This window comes from Stenella coeruleoalba, assembly GCF_951394435.1.
Source record: "Stenella coeruleoalba genome assembly, chromosome: 3".
Lineage (NCBI taxonomy): Eukaryota > Metazoa > Chordata > Mammalia > Artiodactyla > Delphinidae > Stenella > Stenella coeruleoalba.
Genome location: NC_137148.1, coordinates 172,401,303 through 172,428,111, shown reverse-complemented (window position 1 = coordinate 172,428,111; position 26,809 = coordinate 172,401,303). Strand labels below are relative to the sequence as shown.

The following is a 26,809-nucleotide window of genomic DNA, read 5'->3' as shown; positions in this document are numbered from 1 at the left end:
CCCTGCAGTGAGTGTCTGCTCCCCCCGGGACAGGGCCTCCTCCGGCGGGGCATTTTTACCGTTGGAGGAGACTCACTCATTCTCGTCTTTATTAAGTGCCTGCCAGCGGCTCTGAAAATAGAATGGTGAGCTAGGCTCTTGGCATGGATTCCCAGCGAGTCCTAAGTGCTGAGCCGGGGGATGGACAGGACGGTGAATAAATGGACACGACGGTTTCAGATGGTGTTACAAGGTGACTTGGGGCAGAGTGACCAAGGGCCAGGCCCTAAGGGCTAAGAGCTAGATCTAGCAGACGGGAAGAAGATTTCCATGGTCTCAGCAGCCAAAAACGGGGGAGGAGAATTAAACTGGCGGGGGGCGGCGAAATGACAACGGTTTAGGGCTTGTCCTGCCCCAGTCCTCCTCCTTCAGCCCCACTTGCAATGTCACCGCCTCCGGGAAGCCCAAGCCACGTTCCCCTGTTGTCCTTTCTCACTGCATCCTCACCCTCTCCAACCTGAGCCTTAACTTTGTTTCAAATCAAAGGCTTCCACCAGCTGTGCAAAGAACATGGACTGAATCTGTTTTGCTCACTGCTGTGCCTGTAGGCACCTACTCTTGACGTTCAAAAAAAATCTGCCCACAGGTGCTCAACTCCCAGGGGAGCAGGAGGCATGGTGGCCTCTCCTCCAGATGTATTTGAGCCTTAAACCCGAGCTCCAGCCTTGTCCCTGTAAAAGGCAGGGGGGCTTGTGCAAAGGAAAGAATGCAGAAAGGCCACGGGACTGGGGTTGTGCCAGCCAAAGGCTCTGTGACTATGAGTAGGTCACTAACCCCCTCGGGTCCTCTGCATCTTCGTTTGCAAGTTGTAACTAACGATAGCCCCCTCGGGTACATCATGAGAATCCATGAATTAGTGAATAAAAGACCTGCCAGCATAGGACCTTCTGCCTCAAATGGACATATTTCTCTCTAATCACTTGGGATCTTTGAAAAAGCAAACAGCCTTTCATGCTCCCTCTTTTTTAACCCACTTCAAAGGTGCACCACATGTTCCTGCTTCCTTTTGGCTTTGATCATGGGGACACCATTTGGGGAAGCTGGGGTAGGAAACAGCCCATTTGGGGCTCTCGATAAAATAATAAGAACATTGCAAAGAGGATGAGCTAGTCTCCACATTGCCCCCTCCCCCCACCCCTACCCATCTACCAGGGAAAGTCGAACAACATCCCAGCCTCCCAATAAATCCCAAACAGCTGTAGATTTCGGGGAAGAGACAAGCAGGAAGCACCCCTTTCTGTTCCTTTACCCTTGTAAGAGGCAGGTGCATGGAGAGACCCCAGGACAGAATCAGGGCTGCGTCCTGGTGTCCAGCGCCAGCCCACAGACACAAGCGGGTGCCCCGGTTAGCTTTTGTTGAATTGAATGGAATTAGCCCTCCCTGCAGCCAGGCCTCTGCCCCAGTGGGGCAGGAACTTGGACACATACATTTCCATTTTCGAGCTGTGGAAACGGAGGATTACAGAGGCCAAGTGACGTGCCCAGTGTCTCCCAGCTTCAAACCTCCAATGCTGCTGCCTTCCACCAGTGGGTAGAGGGTGGGCCCAGCACCACCCCCCCTCAATCCCAGTGGCTGCAGGCGAGGCCTGGCGCCATAAGCTCACCAGTGATTGGGACAAATCAGATTTCTCTCTTTGGTCATTGTGAGCTATGGAGGGAAAACTGAGGCCAGAAGACACCAGGAAGAAACCAAGGCCTTGAGGATGCAGAAGCACTCCGGAGCAAACTGTTCACCCCAGGGGCCTCCCCATCCTCTGAGAACAGCCCCCAGCAACCAGGTCTGTACCATGTGACTTCCCAGCCATCTCTGATTGGCCCAGCATGAGCCAATCAGATCCTCCTCTAGGACTGCTCAGCGGATGGAGGCCAAGGTACATGACTTGTGTGAGATGTGACCCAGATGGTGACCTTCTGCCATTGTGTGGTTTCTCTGGCATCCACCACCCCCCATTGTTGAGACACAGTGTAGGGTGACCAAGCACCCCAATATACCCGGGTCTCCTGGGACCCGGACCTTTCATTGCTAAAATCCCAAAAATCCCACCAAACCAGGAAGCCTTAGTCACCCGAGCATCGGGCATATAATGTCCTACCTGTCCCCAAGGAGCCCCCATGAGGAGCTCCTTCGCCCCACTACCGGGGGCCAAGGCCTGGGCAAGGTAGAGAGTTGGATAGCATCCGCCCAAATTCACATCCACCTGGAACCTCAGAATGTGACCCTTCTTGGAAATAGGGTGTTTGCTGATGTAATTAGTTAAGATGAGGTCATGCTGAATTAGGGTGGCCCTAAATCCAATGCCTTGCGTCCTTATAAGAAGAGGGACACATAGAGAAAACAGCCACATGAAAACGGAGGCAGAGACTGGAGGGATATGTCCACAAACCAAGGATACCTGGAGCCCCCAGAAGCTGGAAGAGGCAGGAAGGACCCTCAGAGGATAAATAGCTGATTTGAGCCACCCAGTTTGTGGTACTTTGTTACGGCCACCCCAGGAAACGCATACAGATGTGCACCCAGATTTAGCCACTGTTAGGAATTGTGGTCCCCAAAAGGTATGTTGAAGTCCTGAGCCCTGGGACCTGGGATGCAATCTTATTTGGAAATTGGGTCTTTGCAGTCGTGATCAAGTTAAGATGAGATCGCACTGGATTAGGGCGGCCCTGATGCAATGGCTGGTGTCCTTGTAAGAAGAGGGACATTTGGACACAGACACACAGGGAGAGGCCACGTAACCACAGAGGCAAAGATTGGAGTGATGTGTCTACAAACCAAGGAATGACAAGGATTTCTGGACCCACTAGAAGCCGGGAAAGACATGGAAAAGATTCTCCCTGGTGGCTTCAGAAGAAACCAGCCCAGCTGACACCCTGATTTCAGACTTCCAGCCTCTAGAAACAGGAGGGAATACATTTCTGCTCTTTTCTTTTTTCTTTTTTTTTTTTTAGGCCACGCCACATGACTTGCAGGATCTTAGTTCCCCAACCAGGGATCAAACCCAGGCCCCCAGCAGCAGAAGCGCAGAGTCCTAACCACTGGACTGCCAGGGAATCCCCAAATTTCTGCTCTTTAAAAAAAAAAAATTATTTATGTGGTTCCACTGGGTCTTAGTTGTGGCAGCACATTACTTGCAGCACACAGGCTCAGTTGCTACACAGCATGTGGGATCTTCGCGGACCAGGGATCAAACCCATGTCCCTTGCATTAGGCAGGCAGATTCTTTATCCACTGTGCCACCAGGGAAGCCCAGGTCTGCTCTTTTAAACCACGGTGTTTGTGTTAATTTGTTAAGCAGCCCCAGGAGACTAAAACAGCCACTGAACAGTCCTGTTCTGGATTTGGAGCCTGGAGCCAGCTCCCACCAGCTCACTCCAGGGGCAAGGCCATCCTCCTACCCTCTCACCACGCAGGATGCTTTAAAAGATGATGTTCTATTAGCATCTCTTGGTCCTCACAGCCACCTTCACTCCTGGTCTGGGGTCTGATTCAGGGTCTCCAGCCTCTCACCAATTCCTTGGGTATCTGCTAAATTCCTATATCAATTTACTCTGAAAAATCAATTCCAATGAATTCCTGGGCCGTCTCGAGACAGCCGGAGGTGGTTTCTGATGCTTGAGGCGAGATGCCCGGCTTACCCGATGGGTGAACAGAAGCCACGAGGCAGTGGGGAGACATTCTGGGTTGTGGGTGAAGGACCTGGTTGGTGACGGCTGGGGTCACAGGAGCAGAGATGAAGACTGGCCAGGCGACAGGACAACCCATCCGTGTGTGTGTCTGGGGACGGCTGTAACAAAGCACCCAGACTGGGTGGCTTCAACAACAGAGATCTATTCTCTCCTGGTTCTGGAGACTGGAAGTCCAAGGCTGAGGTGTCCCCCTGAAGGGGAGAGGGGAGGCCCTTCTCTGAGCTTCTGGTGGTTCCCTGGCTGTGGCAGCATCACTTCAACCACCCCCGGTGTTCTCCCTGCCTGTGTGTCTTGTCTGTGTCCAAACTCCCCCTTGGATAAGGACACCAGCCATACTGGCGTTTGGATCACCCCATTCCACTATAGTCTCATTTTAACTAATCCCACATGCAATGACCCTATTTCCAAATATGCCCCCCGTGAGGTCCTAGGGTTTAGGACTTAAACATACAAATTTGGGGGGGGGGTGACGAGGAGAAACAATTCAACTCATAACAAGACACAAACACATTCCCCACAAACACACACACACACGCACGTCCACACACACAGACGCAGGCACACAGACCAGCACTCTCCACCTGAGGGCAGAGTCAAGGCCCCCCGGCCCCCAGCCCAGGTGTGTGAGCTGGAGGATGAACGCCCCCAGCGCACCCCCCGTGGGCAGACAACCTGAGGCAGGGTCCTTGAGGGACTGAGCCCTCCTGACTGCCCACGGCTGTGACCTGCTCATTTATGCCTTCCGCCTCCCGGGTAAACCTTTCACCCTCAATCTGTGTCTCGGGTCCAAGTCATCCTGCTGCAAAGGAGCCCACGGGCGAATCCAGCTCCTCTTCTCTGAACCCACAAGTCAGAGATTCGAAAAATGAAAGCAATGTCACTCATCCTTTTATTTTTATTTTTGGAAAATGTGGTTTTTAAAAACGTTAAAATGCAGGCATAGAAAACAAACTTATGGTTACCAAAGGGGGAAGGGGGGGACAAATTAGGAATTTGGGATTAACATATACACACTACAGTATATAAAATAAACAACAAGGACCTACTGTATAGCACAGGGAACTATACTCAATACCTTTTAATAACCTATAATGGAAACACCACTGTAAAGCAATTATACTCCAATAAAGATGTTAAAAAAACACCTATAATGGAAAAGAATCTGAACAAGAATAGATATACATGTATGTATACCTGAATCACTTTGCTGTACACCTGAAACTAACGTAACATTGTAAATCAACTATACTTCAAAAAAAAAAGTTCAAATGTAATGAGTTTATTTTTTAAATGACATTAACAAATGTTTCAAAATTTTCTGTCTTCAATCCTGATATAGTAAATAACAGTACTGAGCTGGGAGAGGCAGGAAGGGTCCCCCCAAAGGTCTCAGAGGGAGCAGGGCCCTGTGACACCTCAGCCTTGCGCTCAGGCCTCCAGAACGTGGGCGTCAGTTCCTGCCCGTGTTAAGCCACCCAGTCTGTGGTCATCTGTTACATGGACCTTTCCACCTGCCCCCTGGCCCCTGGGTCTTTGTTGATGAAAGACAGCATCTAAACCCAGATTCACCGCCCCCCAACTGATGAGTTTCTTTGAGTAGGTTCGGAGTAAACTCTACAAATCAAATGTAATCCTGATCAATCATTCATTTTCTCCATAGCAAAGTTAAATCGCTTCCAGTTACCTTTTTTTTTTGGCCACGCCGTGCAGCATGTGGGATCTAGTTCCCTGACCAGGGATCAAACCTGGGCCCCCTGCATCGGGAGCGCGGAGTCTCAACCACTGGACGCCCAGGCAAGTCCCCTTTTAAAAACTTTCTGGTTTTTTTTGTTTCATGTTCTTACTCCTGGAAGTGACTTCCATCAGCCTCGATGCTTTGGCATGAAACTGAGGGTACTTGATCCCTCAATCAGATTAAAAAAAAAAAAAAACCTTCATCAAGTTTTCTAGTTCAGTTGCTGCTCTTGACTTCCACTGAGAACAGATCTGCCAGGTCAAATCTTGCAGCTAAAGCAGGAATCTCACCCGGGTGGTCCTGCCCCCAGGGGACATGGGGCCATGTCTGGCGACGTCTGTGGTCATCACAACTGGGGGGCTACTGGCATCAAGGGGGTGGGGCCAGCAAGGCTGCTCCACACCCCGCAGCACCCCGGAAGGTCCTCAGAAGATGCTCCAACCCCAGTGCTCGCAGTGCCCAGGGGACCCGGAGCTGGAGGACAGCTGGTGAGAAGCTGTCAGCTATCAACTACTCACAATTCGCAGGACCTGCCTGGTCCGCCGGCCTCCTGTCACCAGAGGTGACCTGTCGCTGCTCCCAAGGTCAGCCCCTCCCCTCGGATCCCCCTGAGGATGCTCTCAGCCCAGCCTCCCCTGCAGGAAGGCTCCCACGGGCGTCTGCAGGTGCCGTGCCCCCACCCTCACCTGCACCCCTTCCCCCGTGAATGATGCTCTCGTCCATCCCAGGGACCCATCCCCAAAGCCAAGCCCCTCGGTGCAGCCTCGGTTCTCTTTCCCTGGACGGGCTGAGCGGTGGCCCGGAACCTGTGACCTTACTTGGAAACAGGGTCTTTTCAGATGTATGAAAGGTAAGGAACCAGCTGAGATCATGCCGGATGTGGGGTGGGCCCCAAATCCAAGGATGGTTTCCTCATAAGAGACAGAAGAGAAGGCTGTGAGGACAGAGGCAGAGCCTGGAGCGCCCTGAGGGTCGGAGAGGCAGGAAGGACCCTCCCCTGGAGTCTGGAGGGAGTGCAGTCCGGCCACACCTGGATCCAGAACCGGGAGGGATAAATCCTTCGTTTAGGTCCCAGGTCAGTGGTCCCGTCACAGCCGCCCCAGCAGACGGTCCCCTTCTCGACCTGGCCTTGGTCCCCTCACCTCCACCCTGTCCTGTGTCCCCGTCACCTCTGAGCCGAGGACGCAGATGCCCTTCCCCAGACCCACGTCCCCCACACCGACAGGTGAGCCCTACACCGCCCGCGACCCAGCACCGCAGACTGCGCGGCTCACACACGTGTATCCCCTCAGCTCGGCAGGGCAGAGCCCGAGATCCGGGGTCCCAGGCTGGCTCCTGCCCAGGGACCACCTGCCCTCCTCCGCCCCCACTCTCCCCTGGCTTCCGGGGTTCCCCACAACCCTAGGCTCAGAGCGGCCTCACCCCATCTCTGCCTCTGCCTTCACGTGGCCCCTCCCCGTGTGTGTCCAAACGGCCCCCCTCTTAAGGACACCAGTCCTGCTGCGTTAGGACCACCTGCTTCTGTGTGACCTCCCCTTAACTAACTACTCCCGCAAAGACCCCGTTCCCACACAGGTCCCACTCTGAGGTGCCGGGTCAGGACTTCATGTGAACTTGGGGGGACGCGAGGAAACCCACGCCACTTGCTCTGGGTTCCGTCTGCCTCCTCTCTGATGACTTCGTTTCCTTCCCCGGGTGTCCGTGGGGTAACAGACCCGCCGCCGCTCTCCTGTGTCCACGCAGGGTGTCCACTCCACCACCAGGGCCCCCCGTGAGCCGGGCTGGGGCCTCTGCAGACCCACACCGCTCCTATCTCAGCCACTTCAGCCCTCGTGTCTCCTTCCCGGCAAGTGGCGCTGGTGTCTCACTTCCTGCAAATTTTCTTTCTCAGATGAAAGCTGCTGAGCGTGAAGAAAATGTGACTGAAAGCAAGAACACGAAGGGACATGGCTTGCGGGCGAGCTTCCGCGGTGGGTGGGGCAGGGTCCCGGGCAGGGGCGGCCGGCAGCGTGGACGGCACTCGGCCCAGCGCACAGCCTGGTCCTGGTTTATCCCACCGGAGGCCGTGGGCGCTGGGATCCAGGGGAGGAAGGCCCCGGAGGTGATACCACATGGCGCCAAAAACAGCCCCCACGGAGGCTCCTCTGATGCAGAAAGGATGTCTTTATTTCCTGGATATTCTCACGTAACAAAAACCACAACGCACAGCGAGGAGCGGGGTGGGGGTGGGTGCTGTGGGCGATCCCAGGCTGGCTGACGCCTGCTCATCGCCCGTCACTGGTGGCGCCCCGCTCACGCCGAGACTCGGCCCCACGGGGAGAGCGGCACACGCCTCCATCACGGGAGGTGGCCTTGGGGACGCCATCTCAGGGGCCCATTAGGGTCCCAGACCCGGGCGCTTTCTCGCAGCCACCTTCGGGCACCGCGGGGTGGTCAGCACGAGTAGCCAAGCAAGCAGGCAGAGGCGTGGGGGGCGGCCCAGCTGGTGCGACAGGAAGGGCGTCCTGCCCCGAGGGCTGGGCGGCTAGGAGCCGAGGGGCAGCATCCGGGGCGCCCGGGAGCCTGGACGGGGGCCCATCCACTCACACAGGTGCAGGCTGCTTGTCTGGGAAGGAGCTGGAAGGACCGGAGGGCAGAGCGAAGGGGCGGGTTCAGATTCCTAATAAGGCACAGACTTGTCACTCTCCTCTGTCCCCTCAGGGACTCCAACTCCTGGTCCCGCGGCCCCGGCAGGGCTGCGTGGACGGCAGCCCACGAGCCTCGGGCCCAGCGCTCGGCCTGGGGCGTGCGCTCTGCGGAGATGCATCTGGTTTCCCGTCTGCTTCCATCGGGGACAGACCGGTGGCTCCCCTTCCCCGCAGAGCGAGTTGGTCCCAGGTGTCAGATCTGACGAGGTCCCGCCTGAGGGTCCCAGCTCTGAGACCCCTCCGGGGGAGATGAGAGCGTCTCGGAATGAGCGTGGCCATGGGCGGGGGGACTGGAGGTAAGCTGCCAATGGACAGATGGACAGCCAGCCAGACGGGGTGAAGCTCAGATCATGGCACTCAGGCGGCAAGTCCACAAGAGGGGAAACACATGGAGGATCCGGCTACCGTCACGCCCCTCCGTCTCCCACCAGGGACCGGAACCTGGTGCTGGGAAGGCCTCCCTCTTTCCCTCTTACTGGAAGCTGGGCCGAGGGCGACCACCCGGATGGAGGCCGGGAAGGGTGGACGCAGGACCGGGGCCCTTCTCCGCGTCAGCAGCTCTGGAAAGGGGGCAGCCGGCCCACCTCTGACCTGCGAGGCCCGAGGGGAGAGGGTGTGGCTGCAGCACAGTGGACGTCACGGTGACTAAACGCATTCAGGACCACAGGGGGTGGCCTTCTGCTGGACAGCGGCGGCCGGACAGCTTCTGGGCAGAGCTCGCAGGGAGCCCTGCTCTCGGGAGTGAGGTGAATGCGGGGGCGGGTCCCCGAGAGCCCCGGGGTCTGCCGTCCCGTTTGGCGGTGGGGCCTCACCAAACCCAGGGCAGTGGGAGTGGATGGCGAGGGGCAGGTGGGCCGGTGGAGGGCGGGCAGCGGGGCCGCCGGACTCCCCCTAAGGCCACTGGCTGCCGCTGGCCGGGTAGCTGGGCACGGTGGGGTACTCAGGCAGGCTGTTCCCCGAGAAGTTGTTGTACTGGGCCTCCCGGGATGGCGGATTCCGCCAGGCGCCTGTGCTCCACTCCGTCTGCGCCTTCTGGAAGCTCCCGCCAGCCCCGCGGTAGATGCTGTGCACCTGCGGGGGTGGAGGAAAGGACGGTGGAGAGACCCACTTGGGTTCGAGGCGGGGCTTTTCTTAAACAGATGACAAACTGCAGGAGCTTTAGAAAAAGCGCAGAAGCTGAGACGGGGGTGGGGGGGGCTCTGAAGGCCACGCCTGCGCTGTGACCACTGCCTGCCCGTCCGAGGGTCTCCGCCACCCCAGCGGAAAGGGGCTCGTCCAGGACAGTCCTGCAGCCTGGCGACCACCCGGTGACTCAACTCCCGGGGCACATCAGGCCCCGGGCCCCCGTGTTGCCAAGGGCATCTCTGCAATGACTTCCTCAGCAGAGACCTCTGGGGACGGACCACTGCCTCCTCCCCACCGTGCAGGAAGGCTGGGCCCCTCGGACGCGGGGCTGGGCTATTTCTGGAAGTCCCAGCAAATCCACTAACTGAGAAGATGGCATTTGTTTTAACTTGAGGCTCTTGAGCAGCGAAGCTGACGCTTCTGTCCTTTATCTTTCTCCTGTGCAATGGCCTCCCGGCGAAGCCCCAAACCGGGGCGGTGCTGGGGACCCCGATGGGGCAGCTCTGCTCTGGAGGACTCGCTCAGCTCGGAAGCCCTCCCGTCTGCTGCTGAGATGTTCCTGCTGGAACCGCAGCTGTCCCTGCACCACATTCGTCCCAGCATCTCCCCAGGCTTCCCTTGGTTCCTCCTGCCCGCTTCGGGTCATCCACAGAGCCAGCGGACTTCAGGGGCAAACACGGAGGGGCAGGCACCCCTCTGTCCTTCCAGATGACCCAGGGCTCCGGAACAGTGCAGGCCTCAAAACCTGACAAAACAGTTGAGATCCCACGGCACAGAGGCTGGAAGGGACTCAAAACCCAGCCTTCAGGACTTCCCCAGCGGTCCAGTGCTCAGGACTCTGCATTTTCACTGCTGAGGGTGCAGGTTCGATCCCCGGTCAGGGAGCTAAGATCCCACAAGCCCCACAGCATGGGGAAAAAAAAAAGAAAAAAAAAAGTTGTGGGTAGGGCTGGCTTCCCTGAGCAGCGGAACTGAGCGCACAGGAGGGGCCCGGCCGAGAGGGTCACCTCCGGGAAGGCCAGGTGGACGCACCATAAGCCTCATCACCCGTCAGTTTCCACGTGGCCCCAGGACAACCCTCGTGCAGCCGATGCCCCCAGACTATAGGGCTCACGTTCCCGCTGGAAGCCTCCAAACGCCTGGAGTGGGGCTGTCCAAGGAGAGCCCGTGACAGTGGAGCTGGTCGGCGCCAGACCCTCACGCCTGAGCGCTCGGGAGGAGGTGGGTGCGATGGACGCAAGGAATTTTTAGTTTTAGTTAACTTTACTCAATTTGGATTTAACTGTAAACAGCGATTAGTGGCCGGCGGTGGCTGAACTGGCAGTGTGGACCACCCTCTGGGACACGCGTGCTAGGGGCTCTGGCAGGCAGTGGTCACCATCGGCCACAGGGCACTGTCTCCCCAAGTCCCTCCTCCCTGGAAGGCCATGTGGGCAGGACGGCAGGGCCCTGGCCTGAGCAGTCGAGGGTCCGGACCACGGAGGGTGTGCCCTGCTGACAGCGCTCACTTCACTTCCCGATGCTCGGTCTCCTGCTCCCAAAACAGGGTAAGACGAGCCCCCGGGGATGGGAGGTCAGGACACAGGATGCGAGAGAGGAAGTGGGATGTCTCAGGACCCAGAGGAGTTACCTTCATGATCGTGATAGCCATCATGGCGGCCGACATGGAGAACATGATAGCCGGAAGCAGCATGACCACGGCGGCCCCGACACTGGTCTGGAAGAACCCAATCGCGGCCAGCCAACCACTGCAAGGGGCGAGAGAGCGTGTGGGAGCCAGCATGACCTCCAGACAAGGGCCCACCATCCCTCATATGTAAAGAGCTCCAATAAATCAACAACAAAAAGGTAAATGACCGGCAGAGAAAATGGGCAATTCACAAGGAGCAACAAACTTAGGAAGTGATGCTCGAACCCACCAACAAAGATGTGCAAGTTAGAAAAAGTCTTGTTCTCACACCATCGTCCTTGCAAACATCGTGAGGGAATGGAGAAACAAACACTACTTTGTCAGTGTGGGGTGCACCCTTCCTGGAGGGCAATGGGGTGTGACCTACAACAAGACTTAAGTGCTCATTCCTTTTTCTTTTTTTCTTTTTTTTTTTGCGGTACGTGGGCCTCTCACTGTTGTGGCCTCTCCCGTTGCGGAGCACAGGCTCCGGACGTGCAGGCTCAGCAGCCATGGCTCACGGGCCCAGCCGCCCCGCGGCATGTGGGATCTTCCCGGACCGGGGCACGAACCTGTGTCCCCTGCATCGGCAGGCGGACTCTCAACCACTGCGCCACCAGAGAAGCCCCAGCGCTCATTCCTTTTCCCCCAACTATTTCACTTGTAAGAATTTATGCCACGGCCATTGTTTGTAAGAAGGAAAAGCTGAGGGTAACATGTAAACGCCCACTGGCTGGGAATGACTGGAACATCAGTTTGCTAAGGAGACAGCAAAACAAGAGAAAAGCTGGTGGTCACTGGGTGCGTCCCTAGTCCACACGCGGAAGAACACCCATCTGGTCTCTGGGAGGGAGAGGCAGGAAATAGGGTGTTTTTGAGAATGTTTCTTCTTAGCAAGTAATGACACCACACTGTTCAAGATTCAGGAAATTAAAAAAAAAAACACAATAGACAGCCTCTCTCCTGCCGACCCCCTCCCCAGCCCAGAGGGAACTGGTGTAGCTCATCTACTATGTATCCTGAGAGAGTTTATAAGACGTATGCAACCCGCTGCAGGCACACACGAACAGGCCTCGCCCCTCTGTGAAACCAGGAGAGACGTCCTTGTATACAAACAAGGACAGCAGAACACGCTGCTTTGCACTTTGAGGGGTATGAGCACAGCCGGGCGGCTGGGGGGCTCAGGTAGGTAGACAGGCAGATGGGGCTGGGCCAGTGGGGGGCTGGATGCTGTCCTGTGGGCTCCTGGGAGGGGAGGAGGGGCTGGCTCTGCTGGGGGAGGGGCCACTCTGGGGACCAATGATCTCGCATCGGATCTGGGGCCATGGATCCTGGCCACTGGGGAGGGTAGGGCCGTAGGATGCGGACCTGGCTCCACGGCCCAGACTCCCAGAGGGACCGGCAGCCAGAGCTTCCAGAGAGCAGTATCACCAACAGCCCAGGGTGACCCACTCAGGACAGTGGGTGATAAACCGGCCTCGACCAGCTACGGACAGATGTGCAGAGCCTGCTGCACCCACCAGGCGGGTCAGCCAAGGCAAGCGGCAGTGGGGGGAGGGCAGGGAGGATGACAGGCCTGGAGACAAGGCGGCAGGGACACGAGGGTGCCAGGTGCTCCCCCAAGGCCACTCAGCCAGGAGCTCGAGGGGACAGAGCCAGGGATATGGGGACAGGAGGTGCAAAAGGACAGCACAGGGATGCAGCCTGCAAAGGCTATGGGAGGGCCTGGCAGCTCCTCAGACAGCGAAACAGTTACTGTGTTGCCCAGCAATTCCACAACCAGGTGGAAGAGGAATGAGAACACACATTCACACGGATACCTGTAGAAACCGCACAGCAGAACGACAAGCAATAACAGACAGGCACACACAACCCAAGCGTCCACCATGTGTCCGTGAATGGACACACATACCGTGTCCCTCCACACACGGGAGCATCACTCAGCCACGAAAAGGGGTGAAGCCCCGACACTCGCTACCGCGTGGACGGACCCTGAGAACACGACGCTCAGTGAGAGAAGCCAGACGCAGAAGGACACACAGAATGTGATTCCATTGATGGGAAACGTTCAGAATAGGCAAGTCCACAGGCACAGAGAGGGGATGCATGGTTGTCAGGGGCTGGGGAGGGGGTGTGGGTGACTGATGATGGGGACGGGCTTCTTTTTGGGGTGACGGAATGTTCTGGAATTAGATAGAGGTGATGAACCTCTATCCTTGTAAATACACTGAAAACCACTGAATCATGCGCTTAAGAGGCTGCCTTTCTGGCTGTGAAGGCACCTAGATAAAGCCCCTACCATGGAGACTACAGACGGTCGAGCTCCCGGATCAGAGAGGCGTTCACACCTCACCTGGAGTCTGATGTGAACCAACCGCAAAGGCCAAACGTTAACAACCCACAGGGATCCCCGAGGGGAAAGACCTGTCACGGAAACACTGTGGAAACCTGGGACACCTGCAGGTGGGTAAGAGCACTGCACCCGCCATGTGTGGTCGAGGCCAGGACGTCAGATGTGGGCGGGGAGTTGGCCGAGTGGTGGGCGGCGGGCTCTGCCCCGGGTCCGTGAATCTCTAAGGAGCCCCACGTGAGGTCACGAGAGGGCAGGAAGGACACGTCTGAGCACCTGAGGTGCTGGGGTCACTGTTGGTTTCCTGGCGCAAAGCAGCATCGCAGCCTTTTACGTATAAGACGTCTCAGGGGTTTTAAAAGTCCGCCTCCTGCACGGACTCACAGGGAAGCGTCTGGGGTGAGCAGGGAGGGACAGACCTGCGGGCCCGGGACTGGCTGGGAGCCGGTGCCCCCAGAAGGCATCCCCGAGGCTCCACACGCTGACCCCCGAGTGGTCCACTCGCTCCCTGGAGGTGACCTGCGGGACTGCGGCCACCTGGGCAGGAGGGTGAGACCCCGGGAACAGGGACACCCCAGCCAGCCAGGAGGAGACCCCCGGAATGGGCAGACCCCGGGTGGGGAGGCTCAGCAGCGGGGCAGACCCCAGGCGGGGGAAGCCCAGGCTGGCCCGTCAGGGTGAACGCAGACAGGCAGAGCTGCAGCTCCTCGGCCCCAGCCCCAGCACTGAGCCCCGAGGCGGCCCCCGGGCCAGGCGCCATCTATTCCCCCACATCTGCGGAGGCCGGGGGTCCCCATACGGGACCAGAGCCAGGACAGCTGCCCACACCGGCAGGAAGGGGAGGGCCTTGGGTACCAGGTACGGAGCCTAACCCTGACCCTAACCCTTGCCCCCATCCACGCCTGTCCCCCTGTCTGCAGACTAGGAAGTCAGGAGACCCCTTCAAGGGGAGCAAATGAGCCAGCCCTTGGGAGGTGCCCAAGCCCCCCTGCACACCCAGGAGCACTGTCACCGTCACTGTCACCGTTGTTATTACTACCCCCCTCCCCCTCCCCAAACAAGGGCAACATCTCGGGGCAGCCCCTGCACGAGGTGAGGTCACCAGCTGGGGAGGCCCCCACGGGAGGTGGGAAGGTCGGCTCCGATGTTCCCTTTCTGCAGGCTGGGCCCCAAGGAAGGTGTGCACCCTGCCCGTCCGCGCAGAAACCACGGCGATGGGGGGCCAGGCAGAAGGCGGCTGGGTGCCAGCGTGAGGCCGCGTCTGGAACCAGACCTCAGGGGCTCCCCGTCCCAACACCGCCTATGCAAACGTGGAGTCCACCCGGGCACCTACTCTCCCACTGGATCTGGGGTCTCGGCCGTGCCTGGGGGTCGCCCAGTGAATCCCTGCACTTGGGGTGGTCCTGAGGACCCCACACCCGCATCTGGGAAGGCATCGGCCGAGAGGAGGCCCAGCATTCAGGGTCTGCTCACCATGCGGGGAGGGAGCAATGTCAGGAACCCGGAGAGACGCACCCTGGAGATGACCCTGGGTGACAGGCTCCATCCTGGGGAGGGGTGAAGGCCCGGCAGCAAACGGACACCGAGAGGCCGTGCAACCTCAGCGGGGCCTCAAGAAAAAGAGCGCGCACAGCTCACCACTGCCAAGGGCACGTGGCGGCCGTCCCCGCGGACACGGCAGAGTGACGGGGACGGACACCTAGAAGGCAATGGCAACAGGCGTCGCCCACCCAGGAGCCAGAAGATCCACCAGAGGGCGTGACCCAGAAGACCCCCCCGCTGCTCACACGGGCAAGGTCCCGACACGCCGAGAGATTCTACCAAGAGACGCCAGGCTCTTGGCGTGGGGACACGCCAGGCGGCACATGCGGCAGGAAGAGCAACCGCCCAGCGCCACCTCTGGGCACTGCCTGCCGCAGATGGACCCGCTGCCCCGACACTGCCACGTCCTGCTCCAGGGCCCCGCGGATGTGGCACCTTAGGTGGCAAAAGGGACTTTCCAGGTGAGATTAAGTTAAAGCCCCCGAGACAGGGATGACCCTGGATTCCCCGGGGGGCCTAGCGTCATCCCAGGGTCCCTATAAGAGGGAAGCGGGAGGGTCAGAGGCAGAGAGAGACGGGAGACGCTGCGCTGCTGGCTGTGAGGATGCAGGAGGGGCCGCGAGCCAGGGGTGCGGCGCCTCTAGAAGCTGGAAAAGGCGGGAACCGCTGCTGCCCTGGAGGTTCCGGAAGGATCAGCCCTGCCCACTCACAGGTTAAAGTGAGTTCTGACCTCCAGAATGTGACATAAGTTTCTTTCATTTCAAGTCCCTAAATCTGGAGTAATTTGTTACAGTAGCCACAGAAACCTCGTATGATACCCCAAAAGCAAACAAATGGAAAACGGCTCACCCCCTAGATGGCAGGCCTAGGCACAGGTGGCCGCTCAGGGCAGGCCCTCGAGCTGCTCTCCCACCCCCCAGACACACCATGGACCACGCTTCCCAGGTCCTCCTGGGGCCGGGTGACCACGCACGAGGCGGCAGAAGGCGGGCGGATCCGCCGCACCCGGCCCCCGGAGCCGGCAGCTCCCTGGAGGGTTGACGAGAGCAAGGAGCAAACATCAGCCCTGTCCCGGCTGTCGGAGTTTTGGGGTCCTCGTCACAGAGCTCAGCCTGCACTAACGGTACGAGCAAGTGACTCGTGGCCCCAGAGCTGACCCCGCTCGTCGCGGGCTCTCGGGGGCCCTGCTCACCATGCGCCCCATCCCGAGAAGCCAATAGCCTGGATGACGGTCAGGATGAACTGGGCTCCGAAGATGAAGAAAAACGCCATGAAATTGAAGGAGCTGTCAGATCTGGAGGAAAGGAAAACAGCCATTACTGAGGCCGAGGAGGAAGAGGCAGAGGCTGCGGGAGTGGGACGGCCCCTCCCCTGCAGTTCCCATCAGGAGGCGCCCAGCACTGCCCTTCCCAGAGGACGTCACCCAGACACACTCCTCCTGGGAAGTTTAAGAGCCTCCAGTGTCCTAAGGACATGCCCGCACCCGCGTGGCCCAAGGGAGGTTCATCGTGGATTTGAGGTGCTCTGCATGCTGGACCCATGCCTGCTGCCCCGGACAAGGGAGGCTGCACGGGGCTCACCCAGGCCGCTTCCGGCTCATGAAAGGAGGGCAGGCGCCAGGGGACCCACAGCAGAGGAAGGGCGGGGTAGGCAGGGATGCCCGCGTAGCTCAGGGCTGCTCCCAGGCAGTCCCCGAAGCCCTCGGGGGTCCCCGTTCCTGCGCACGGTCACACCAGCCAGCCTGGGGCCTCAAGCAACAGGCCCCTTTTGCTTCAGCACATGTGAGCAGGTTTCTGATTCTTGCCCCCAAGAGGGCACCAGGGGCCCTGTATGACTCCCACTGAGTCCTGGATTCAGGGACCTTCCAGGGGCAAACATGGCACACACCTGAGTAGCAGGGGGCTGGCTGGGGTTGAATTCACAGAGCAAGATTCACAGCACCCAAAAGGTGGCAACAACTCAAACGCCCATCAACAGATGATGGATAAACAGCTGTGGGGGGACTTCCCTGGTGGCGCAGTGGTTAAGAATCCGCCTGCCAATGCAGGGGACGCGGGTTTGAGCCCTGATCCAGGAAGATCCCACATGCCGCAGAGCAACTAAGCCCACGCGCCACAACTACTGAGCCTGCGCTCTGGAGCCTGTGAGCCACAACTGCTGAGCCCTTGTGCGGCAACTACTGAAGCCCGTGCACCTAGAGCCCGTGCTCGGCAACAAGAGAAGCCACCGCAATGAGAAGCCCGCGCACCGCAACGAAGAGTAGCCCCTGCTCTCTGCAACTGAGGAAAGCGTGAGCACAGCAACGAAGACCCAACACAGCCAAAAAAAAAACCCCACGATATTATTAACAAAAACAAAACAAAACAAAACCTGCTGTCCCTCCACACACGGGGGCACCACCACTCAGCCACGCAAAGGGGTGAAGCCCCGACACTCACTACAACGTGGATGGACCCTGAGAACACGATGCTCAGTGAGAGAAGCCAGACACAGAAGGACATGCAGTGTGTGATTCCACAGACAGGAAACGTCTAGAACAGGCAGATCCACAGACACAGAGAGCAGGTTCATGGTTGTCAGGGGCTGGGGAGCGGGATGGGGGGATGCTAATGGGCACGAGGTTTCTCTTTGGGGTTTTAGACAGTGGTGATGGTTGTCCAACCTTGTAAAGATAGTAGACACTGAACGGTTAAGCAGGTGAGCTGGATAACATGTAAAAATATGATCTCAATAAAATTCTTAGAAGTGAACAAAACAGGCAGCAGCTGGTTTTGGCCCGTGGGCCGCTGTCTGCAGACCCGATATTAAGTGCCATCCGAACTAGACAAGAGGAGGGGGTGGAGCTCACGCCTGCGCCCGGCGGCAGATGCAGACCAGGATGCAGCCCACGCGGGGCCGGGCACGGAGGGGAGCGCACGCGGTGAGGTAGCCTGTTCCCCTCAGTTTGGGGCTGTCAGCACCAGACACTCCCCGAGGGCCCCTGCAGGGTGCAGGCCACCCGCCCCACTCACCGGAAGGCCTTGTATGCGGGCCGGAACCAACACACATAGCCGCAGGGGGAGAAGAGCAGCAGCCAGACCAGGGCCAGACCGAAGTTGGCTCCCGAGCCGCCGGCGATCCACCAGGCCAGGCAGGCGATGAGGTTGACGCCCAGGGTGGCGCAGTAGACTGTGGGGAGGGGGCGAAGGGGGAGAGAGGGGCTGAGCCGGGACACCCCCCACCCCTGGACGGCGGCTCCCATGAGTGCAGGGACCCCAAGGCCAGAGAAGGGTCCAGAGGGCCCGGCCCCGCCCCCTGCTCCATCCACACCGGACAGGAGATCAGCAGAAAGGAGCTTTATCACCAAACCCTCAGGCTCTCACCGCCCGGGTGCAGGGCGGCCTCCTAGCCTGCCTCTGTCCCAGGCCTGGGTCTCTGGGTGGTGCAGGTGGCCCCCCATTCCTGCCCTGTCCACTCACACAGCCACAGGCGGTAGATCCTCTTCACCAGGACCTGGTGCTCGATAGGGATCTCGTCAGAGAAGTTCTGGTAGAAGCAGGGCTTCAGGGGGATGAACTTGGGCAGCGGGGGGAAGTTGTTCTCCTTTTCTGCAGGGACAGAGGAGCCAGAACAAAACCCACACTGCAATCAGCTTGTAGCAGCCCCAAAGATGCGCCCATCTGGTCCCAGGACCTGTGGACATGTCACCTCACGGGGCAGAGGGGACTTTGCAGGTGGGACTAATTAAGGCCCCTGGGATGGGGAGGACACTGGATTCCCCGAGGGGCCCAGCGTCATCACAGGGTCCTTATAAGAGGGAGGCGGGAGGATCAGATGCAGAGAGAGATGGGAGATGCTGCACTGTTGGCTGTGAGGATGCTGGAGGGGCCGCGAGCCAGGGACGCGGCACCTCTAGAAGCTGGAAAGGCGGGAACCACTGCTCCCCTGGAGCCTCCGGAAGGACCAGCCCTGCCCACACCTGGATTCAGCCCCAGTCGGACTCCTGACCTCAGGACTGTCAGAGAACAAATTTTATTTTAAATCACTGAGTTTGTGGTGATTTCTCAGAAGTCACAGGAACACACACAGACTCCATGGCAGGGCCCACGTGCCATTCACACCTTTGACTCCAGGGAAGGTTCTGGCACTCGGAACATATGAACTTCCCAGGGCGGCTGTAACAAAACGACCACAGACTGGGGGGCTTAACACAAGAGAGATTTATCCATCTCCATTCTGGACACCAGATGACTGAGATCCAGGTGTGACAGGGCCACGCTCCCTCCACACGCTCCAGGGGAGGGTCCTTCCTGCCCTTTCCAGCTTCTGGGGGCTCCAGGCGTCCTGAGCTTGTGGACCCGTCCCTCCAGTGTCCGCCCCCATCTTCCCTGGCTTCTGTGTGTCTGTGCCCACATTTCCTCCTTCTTAGGACGTCTGCCATGAGACATCAGGGCTACCCTATTCCATTGGGACCTCAAATTAAGTTACATCTGCAATAGGGTCCTGTTCCAGGGTCCCGGGGTCCAGACTTCATGGTTTTCAGCACGAAACTTTTCCGGTCCCGCGTGTCTCCCGGCGCAGGGGCCGTGCTCATCTCTGTATGGCTCCGTTTTAGCGCACGCGCTGCCACGGCAGGCACTGCACGGGCCTCAATGGGGACGTGATCCTGCCCGCAGCACAGCGTCCAGCGCCCGAGCGCTTCCCAGAGGAGTGGAGAAGCCGGAGCCCTCGCTGTGCGACGCGGCCAGGACTCACCTGACATTTCCGCTGTGAAGACAGGGCAGGGGCAGAAGCCTGCAGCCACCTGGAGGGAGACAGTCACAGTCAGGGGGTCCCCATGTCTGCTGGGTGACCCCAACGCCAACTGCAGTCCCAGAGGGCTACCGCGGGCACCGTCCTAACCACCAAACTGTCCACAGGGGTATCTGGGCTCTTGGCCCAAAGGCTGGCCCAGCCCTGAACATGCGATCCCAGTCATCACCTCACCTCAGAGCCCCCCAGGCAGCCTGGCACTTATGCGAGGGGAGGCATCAGGCCAGAGGATCCCGGCAACCCACCCCCACTGCCCTCCTGCCTCATCTCCCCCACCCCCCGAACTTCCCCTTTATCCACGGATGGCTCTGAGCACCTCCTATGGCCACAAAGAATCTCTGAATCACCGATAAATGGGTCCATGCTCATTGCTGTGTGACCTCAGGCAAACCACACAACCTCTCTGGTCTGCGGTTTTTGCCCTTGTGAGTCTTGCAAGGCCAAGGACCCCATTGCAATCCAAGTAAAATGCCAGGGGACAGACCCGGCACCCAGCGGCCCTGCCCAGAAGGAGCCCAGGAGCCCGTGTCACAGAGCAGCCCCTCACAGGAGACACCACCGAGGCGCGTAACTGAGCTGAATTCACCTGTTCCACGAGGGCCCTGTGGGCAGATGGTGTCATCTTCAGGAAACGGGCCAGGCAATGTGGCCACGCCTAGCGCCCACCTGGCCCTCACGGTACAGCTGGCCCTGCACTGCCCCCTGTGCCTGGCACCAGAGTGGGTGGGGGAGCCCTGTCTGGAGGTGGTCCAGGTGGGAAGGATCCAGTGACCGAGAGTTCCCTGGGTCCACCCCCCGGCCCCCTGCTCAGTGAGGGCCCCACTGGGACCCTCAGCCCGGCCTGGCCCTGCCCTCCTGCCTGCAGGCCCCACTGTCTGCCCACTGCTCCGGCTCTGGCCGAGCCCCCCTGACCTGTCCCCACGGGCTGGGAGCATCCCCGAGCTGGGGGCTGGAGCGGGGGCTCAGGGCAGGGATGTCTCAGGGCCCTGTGGCACGGTGTGGTCAGTCAACGTGTATCTGCTGGATGGACAAACAGGCTGCTCCGAGCCCCTCGCACACGGGTCCTAGAGCTAACCCGCCTTGGAAGAGCCCAAGGGCCCCTCTGGGGACCCCGTGGGCACCTGCGAAGGACGGGAAATTGATGTGGTCAGCTGAGTCCAGGCTGGCCGGGCTCCTCCCCAGAGTCCAGCCACAGCCTTCCAGACTCCGGGGGCCCCGCTTTGCCCACACGTGGCTCAAAAGCTCACCGCCCGCATCCCCTCCAGTACAAGCCCAAGTGTCGGCGGAAGCAGCCACCCCGATCCAGGGACCCTCGTTCCTCTGTCAACAGACAACGACCTAGTTTTGTTTTTCTCTTGGCTGCGCCGCTTGATACGTGGGATCTTATCGAACCTGTGCCCCCTGCACTGGAAGCACAGAGCCCTAACTACTGGACCGCCAGGGAAGTCCCAGACACCGACCTGGTTTTCAGTTGTTTATTTTCACACGTCAGAGCTGTTTCCTGACACCTGAGAAAAGGAGACACAATCCTGGTGGCCCCAGAGGCCCAGGTCTGAAGCTGCCCGGCTACTCGGCCTGGCTGGAGCCCCGCTACGCCCACGCCCGGAGAAGAGCTCACCCAGACAGGCATGTACCCCACGCGCCGGCAGCAACAGCGCGAGTGTCCCCAAGCCGAGACGGGCCGGCAGCCCCTGGCAACATGAGGGAGGCTAAGGAAGGTCCGGTCCGGTCCGGGCCGGGCCTATGCGTCGGGGTCCAGCCGGCGGCACTGGGCCTCCAGCACGCCACAGAAGGCCTGGAAGCGGTGGTTGAGGTCCGGCTGGGCGTGGAGGCGGAAGCGGGTGCCCAGCGCGCCGTCGGGCGAGGGCGCCCCGTAGAAGACGCGCCGCACACGGGAGTGGACCAGGGCCATGGCGCACATGGCGCAGGGCTCGCGGGTGACGTACAGGTCGTAGCCGGTGCACACGTAGGGCAGGCCATCGGCGTCCTCATCCAGCTTGTGCACGGAGCCCGCGCGGACGCCTGGGGGGGCGGCGGCTGGGGCGAAGGAGCAGGCGGGGTGGGGTGCAAGGTCATAGGCACCGCGGCCCTGGCCCCGGGCCACCAGGTCGATGCACACCATGGTGGCGTGCAGCAGGGGTCCGGTCGCGCTGCTGCAGTCGTGGCCTGTGGCCAGCACGCGGCCTGAGGCCGGCTCCACCACCACTGCCCCCACGGCCCGCAGGCCCCGCGAGGCCGCCTGCTGCGCGGCCCACACGGCCCGCTCCATGTGGCCCTGCATCGCCACCCGCTCCTGTGCCGAGAAGAGCTGCCCGGCCAGGGCTCGGGTCACCTGCCGGTCCTCGTGGAAGGTGGTGGGCCAGTGGGCGCGCGCCTCCTCAAACTGGCCCCTGGTCAGGGGCGGCCGCGCGGGCACAGGCACCAGGAAGGGCTGGCCCAGGCCACGGGGGTCCACGGCCGGCGGCGGGAGGAGCTCGGCCAGCGATCGCATGCCCGCGGCCGGACCCGCCAGGCACAGCAGCATCTCCAGCGCGTGTGGGCAGCCGGGGCGGGGGCTGGGTCGCACCCTCTTGAGGTGAGGCTGTGCGGGCAGCGGGTGGACGGCTGACACCTCCTTGAGGAGGCGTGAGGTCTGGCGCTTGTCCAGGACCGGCGCGGCATAGGCCAGCACCAGCTCCACAGCGCCGGACTGCTGCTCAGACAGGATCGGGAGGGCCTGCCACGCCGGCTCTCGCTCGGGGCTCCCGGCCTTCGCGTCTCTGTGTGGCTCCACGTCGCCCGGGGTGGGGTCCATCCTCGGCAGGGCTCCGACTGCGGGGACAGACACCGGAGCAGGGCATCATCCTCAGCTGCGGGAAGCCTGCTGGGCCGGACGAGGGGTCGGTCCCAGGAGCGTGCCGAATCTGGAGGCTCGTCCAACCGAGCGAGACGCATCAGCGGTCGTGCTCTCACTCACGGCCTACTAACGCTTGCTTTGCACAGAGTTTAAACCGCCCTCGTTACGGTGTCTTTTTCCCCCTTTTGCTTTGAGATGTCTCACGTTGGGAGAATGCACACCGGACCTCAGAGACTTAATACAAAAGAAAGAACATACACTGTCTCAGTTTTTTCTGTGTTCCACGGATACCGAGGACCGTCTGCACTACACCGTTTTACATAAGGGCCTTGAGCATCCTCGGATTTTGTTATCCTTGGGGGTCCTGGAACCAGTTCCCCATGGATACCGGGGAGCGACCGTGTCGACTACGTGCTGAAGTGGGAATACCCTGCCTGTCTCAGGTTAAAGAAACGTATTACTAACGTTAAGTTCACCTGTTTCTTCATACTTTTCAAAAACATGGCTTCTAAACGCTTCATCTCACATACATGCCCCACATTATATTCCTACTGGTCAGGGCTGCCTTGGATGACGTTAGAGATGCACTACAGATGACCTTCGCGGGACCCCAGAGGATCTCGGTGCCACGCCCGCAGCACCCTGCACCCTGGCGGCGTCTCGGAGTGGGCCAGCCCCTTCCGCCTCTCCCTCCGGACGAGGCTTTTGCTCCTGTGATGCGCCCCGGCTCACAGGCCCCCCAGAGGACACGGTAGGTCCTCGCCCAGCACCACCTGTCCGAAGCTCACGATACGAGCTCGGCAAACGCACAGGACCAGGGGTGCAGGTGGCAGCTCTGAGAAGCAGCCAGCATGGACGGGCCCCTCGGGCGCCCATGACGCCCGTGCCAGGCGGGGGCCCTCAGGAGGGTCCGGGGCACTGGCTCTGAATCTGCTCCCGGCACACACCGTGCCCAGGATGCCAGGGCCCGCACAGCCTGCCCCAGGCCACAAAAGCTCCCATTGTCTCCCGGGCAAGATAAAATCGTCTCCTGGGCAAGACAGACACAGTCCCGTTTGTATCTCCAAGAATGCAAGCTCTGTTTGATCAAAATAAAACAAATGACAAATACAGGGGGCTGCCATTGGGACACTGCTGGCCGGGCTGCCGGCTCCCAGGGAGGATGCCTAAATACAGCAGACCACCATCCGCTCCTAGGTGTGTGTCCAGGGGGCTGCCATTGGGACACTGCTGGCCGGGCTGCCGGCTCCCAGGGAGGATGCCTAAATACAGCAGGCCACCATCCGCTCCTAGGTGTGTGTCCAGGAGAACTGGAACACACATCCACACAGGCACCCGCACACGCATGTCTGCAGCGGCAGGATTCCAGCAGCAAAAGGCGGACACAACCCAGATGTCCACAGAAAGATGGACAGATAAACACAACGTGGTCCCTCCACACACAGGGGTATCACTCAGCCATGTAAAGGGGTGAAGCCCCGACACTCGCTACAACGTGGCTGCACCCTGAGAACACGATGCTCAGTGAGAGAAGCCAGACACAGAAGGACACACAGGGTGTGATTCCACTGACGGGAAACGTCCAGAACAGGCAGATCCACAGACACAGAGAGTGGCTTCGTGGCTGTCAGGGGCTGGTGGAGGGGATGGGGAATGACTGCTGATGGGGACAGAGTTCCTGTTGGGGGGATGGAATTTTCTGGAATTAGACAGATGTGATGATCACACAACATAGTGAATACGCTCATACACTTTAAGTGGGTGAACCACACAGTGTGTGAATCATATCTCAGGAGAGCTGCTGCTCCTTGCGGGTGGTGGGGGACATGTGGTGGTCGCCAGGGCAGCCGGCCCCAAACGAGGCCCAGCACCTCGTGACCACTGCTGGCACTGGAACCACCGCACGTCCTCACACTGCCGTGAACAGGCTCCCTGACTCCTTCCCATGACCCAGGACAGAGACTGTGGGGCTGTTCCCTTTCTAGAGGCCAAGGAACTTGCCTGGGGCCAAGTGGCTGGGAGGACAGAGCCAGGACCTGACGCTGAGGCCAGGTGGCCAGCAGCTCCCCGACTCTGCCTTCTGAGCCCCGGACCATGGGGGTCCTGAGCCCCTTCTACAGATGAGAAACAGGGTCCGCAGAGGGTGACCCACCCAGCGACTTGCTTCATCGTCCGCGGGGACCTAAACGCACGCGCTCGGAGGCTGACCTGGTCCTCTTTTCGTCCTTGAAGCCCCGCATCCACCCCCAGCTCTGGGCGCCCCACTGCGTGCCACCCTCCCCGCTGTGCTCTTTGCTGCTCCCGCCAAGCTCAGGCCCTTCCCTGGGTGTATCCACCTCCCTCTGCCTACAGCGAGGGCACCTCATAAAGGTGCCTGTGCTCCAATGAGGGGGGGGCAGCCCCTTTCACAACTGTTTACATTTACGGTTGTAGCCTCTGTGGCGGGCACCGGCTGCCAGGCTCAGGGAGGGCTCAACTGCGTGGGGCAGGCCCTGGAGGGTCTGCAGAACCAGGGAGTCAGGACACCTAACAGCCAGTCCCCTCACTGGGTGCCCTGGAACTCCTGGGCTGTGGGTCTGGGGTCCGAGGAGGCAACGGGGCTTATTCAGCAAGCTGAGTCAGGCTCTGAAGGTGACACCCAACCAGAGGAAGGGGCCTTATCTCACCCCTGGGTGTGTCCCAGCCCTGCCCGAAGCCCTTACCCAGCCCACGTTTTCCTAGCTGAGACCTGGTGTTACCTGTCCTAACCCCACCCCCAGCTTCCCCCTCTGTGAAATGGGATCCACGGCCACCGCCATGCATGGCTGCCTGGGGCAGAAAGTGACAAAATCCACAGGAGGCTCAGGGGCCCAGTACCCTGCAACGGGCAGACTCCAGGAGGGCTCCTCAGAGGCGATGACACAGAGCTGGGCCTGGAGGGAGGGTGGGGAGCCCTGGGCAGAAGGAACAGCCAGGGCTGGAGTCTCCAACACTCACACAGTCCGGGTGGGCACTGGTTTCAAATACGGTTTCCAGGACTCGGCCCCATAGAAGGGGGAGGACCCCAAAATCTGCATTTCTGACAAGCTCCCCAACAAAGTGGGGTCCGCAGATAACATGCAGGACGCTTCGCTAAATTCGAATTCCAGATGATCAGATAAATTTTTAGCATAATCGTTGTGTCCCATGCAATCACTGGGATATACGTATTCTAAAATATGTGTGTGTGTTGTTTACACTAAATTCCAATTTAAGGGGGCAACCTGCGTGTTTATCTGCAGAACCTGGCCACCCTATAAGTGGGCCATCGTGCATGAAAATTCGAGAACCTCGTGCATGTGGGGTGTGGGAGAGACCCGAGGTCACAATTTTAAAAGGTCTTGAAAACTCACACTTTCCTTAAGTATCAGAAAAGATTATCAATGTTCAGGACGTACAGAAAGGTTGGGGCATTTCCCCCAAAGCGGGCGGGAAGCTGGTAAGTGGACAGTCCAGTGGACAGCCCGGAGGTAGAGGGTTGGCCGCGATGACCCCTGGGCAAGGCACGCCGGAAACAGCTGGGGCACGGGGTCTCCACCACGGACGGCAGGGGCGCGCGCACGCGCAGAAGGGCGATGGCGCGGAGAGCGGGGTCCCGCGGCCCGGCAGCCCCGCGCGCACGCGCACGCGCACACGCACACGCGCCGCTCCCCGCGCCCGCCCGAGGCGCGCACGAGCCCGGCCCAGGTTGCTCCCTAGCTCCCCGCGCGGCCGGCGTCCACCGCAGCCGCAACCCCGCCCCAGCTCCCGCTCGCCCTCCGCGGGAGCCTGGGACGCAAGAGCCCGAGACCCCGGAGCCGTGCGCTTACCTGACGAGACGGGCGGAAGCGCTGCGCCTCACCAAGTCTTAGCAACCGGCCCGCCTGCCCCGCCTCTTCACCGCCTGGCGCCGCGGGGCACGACGGGAGCGTAGTTCCAGGGGCGGAGTCAGCGCGAGGCGGAGGCGGAGCCTGAACTACAATCCCCACAAGAGCGCGCGCGCGCGCTCCGCCCCTTTCTTGAGCGCTGCTCCCGTGACCGGCGGGGGGGGGGGGGGGGGGGGCGAGCTCTGAGTTGAGGGTTCGAGACCCATCAGGGCGGCGGGAAAAGTCCGACCCTGGGGGCCCTTTGGGAAATCAGCAGAGTGAAGAGACTGAGGCGGAGAGGCACACGCCACCCGTTGCAGTCACTCCCCGAGTCCAGTTTGCTGCTGCCACGTGGCACCGGAGAGCCTGTTCCCAGAGACGAGGATGCGGTCTGGTTCCAGTTCTGCTCTGGGGCCCCAGCCGACTCCGGCCTCACTTTTCCATCTCTACAGTAAGCGAAAGGGACCTCTTGACTCTCCCAGGCGAGA

General features: G+C 59.9%; 2 protein-coding genes across 6 annotated transcripts; both read right to left on the bottom strand.

The window, feature by feature from the left end:
• Window positions 1-6,994: 6,994 nt before the first annotated feature.
• SCAMP4 (secretory carrier membrane protein 4) lies at window positions 6,995-26,334 on the bottom strand. Of its 4 annotated transcripts, none has more exons than XM_079919054.1 (7): window positions 26,286-26,334; window positions 19,566-19,614; window positions 18,290-18,418; window positions 17,843-17,999; window positions 16,024-16,125; window positions 10,901-11,018; window positions 6,995-9,216 (listed from the first exon to the last, which is right to left on the bottom strand). In XM_079919054.1, the coding sequence occupies exons 2-7, from the start codon at window positions 19,570-19,572 to the stop codon at window positions 9,037-9,039; spliced, it is 693 nt and encodes a 230-aa protein (XP_079775180.1). In that variant the 5' UTR covers window positions 19,573-19,614; window positions 26,286-26,334; the 3' UTR covers window positions 6,995-9,036. The 4 variants fall into 4 exon arrangements, with proteins under 4 accessions (XP_079775180.1, XP_079775179.1, XP_079775181.1 ...); XM_079919053.1 differs by lacking the exon at window positions 26,286-26,334 and adding an exon at window positions 21,241-21,281; XM_079919055.1 differs by lacking the exon at window positions 26,286-26,334 and adding an exon at window positions 21,083-21,106.
• ADAT3 (adenosine deaminase tRNA specific 3) lies at window positions 21,357-26,370 on the bottom strand. 2 transcript variants are annotated; one of them, XM_079919052.1, is made up of 2 exons: window positions 26,286-26,370; window positions 21,357-22,433 (listed from the first exon to the last, which is right to left on the bottom strand). In XM_079919052.1, the coding sequence occupies exon 2, from the start codon at window positions 22,414-22,416 to the stop codon at window positions 21,364-21,366; it is 1,053 nt and encodes a 350-aa protein (XP_079775178.1). In that variant the 5' UTR covers window positions 22,417-22,433; window positions 26,286-26,370; the 3' UTR covers window positions 21,357-21,363. The 2 variants fall into 2 exon arrangements, with proteins under 2 accessions (XP_079775178.1, XP_079775177.1); XM_079919051.1 differs by having other exon boundaries at window positions 21,357-22,692; window positions 26,286-26,346.
• Between the last annotated feature and the right edge of the window lie 439 nt (window positions 26,371-26,809).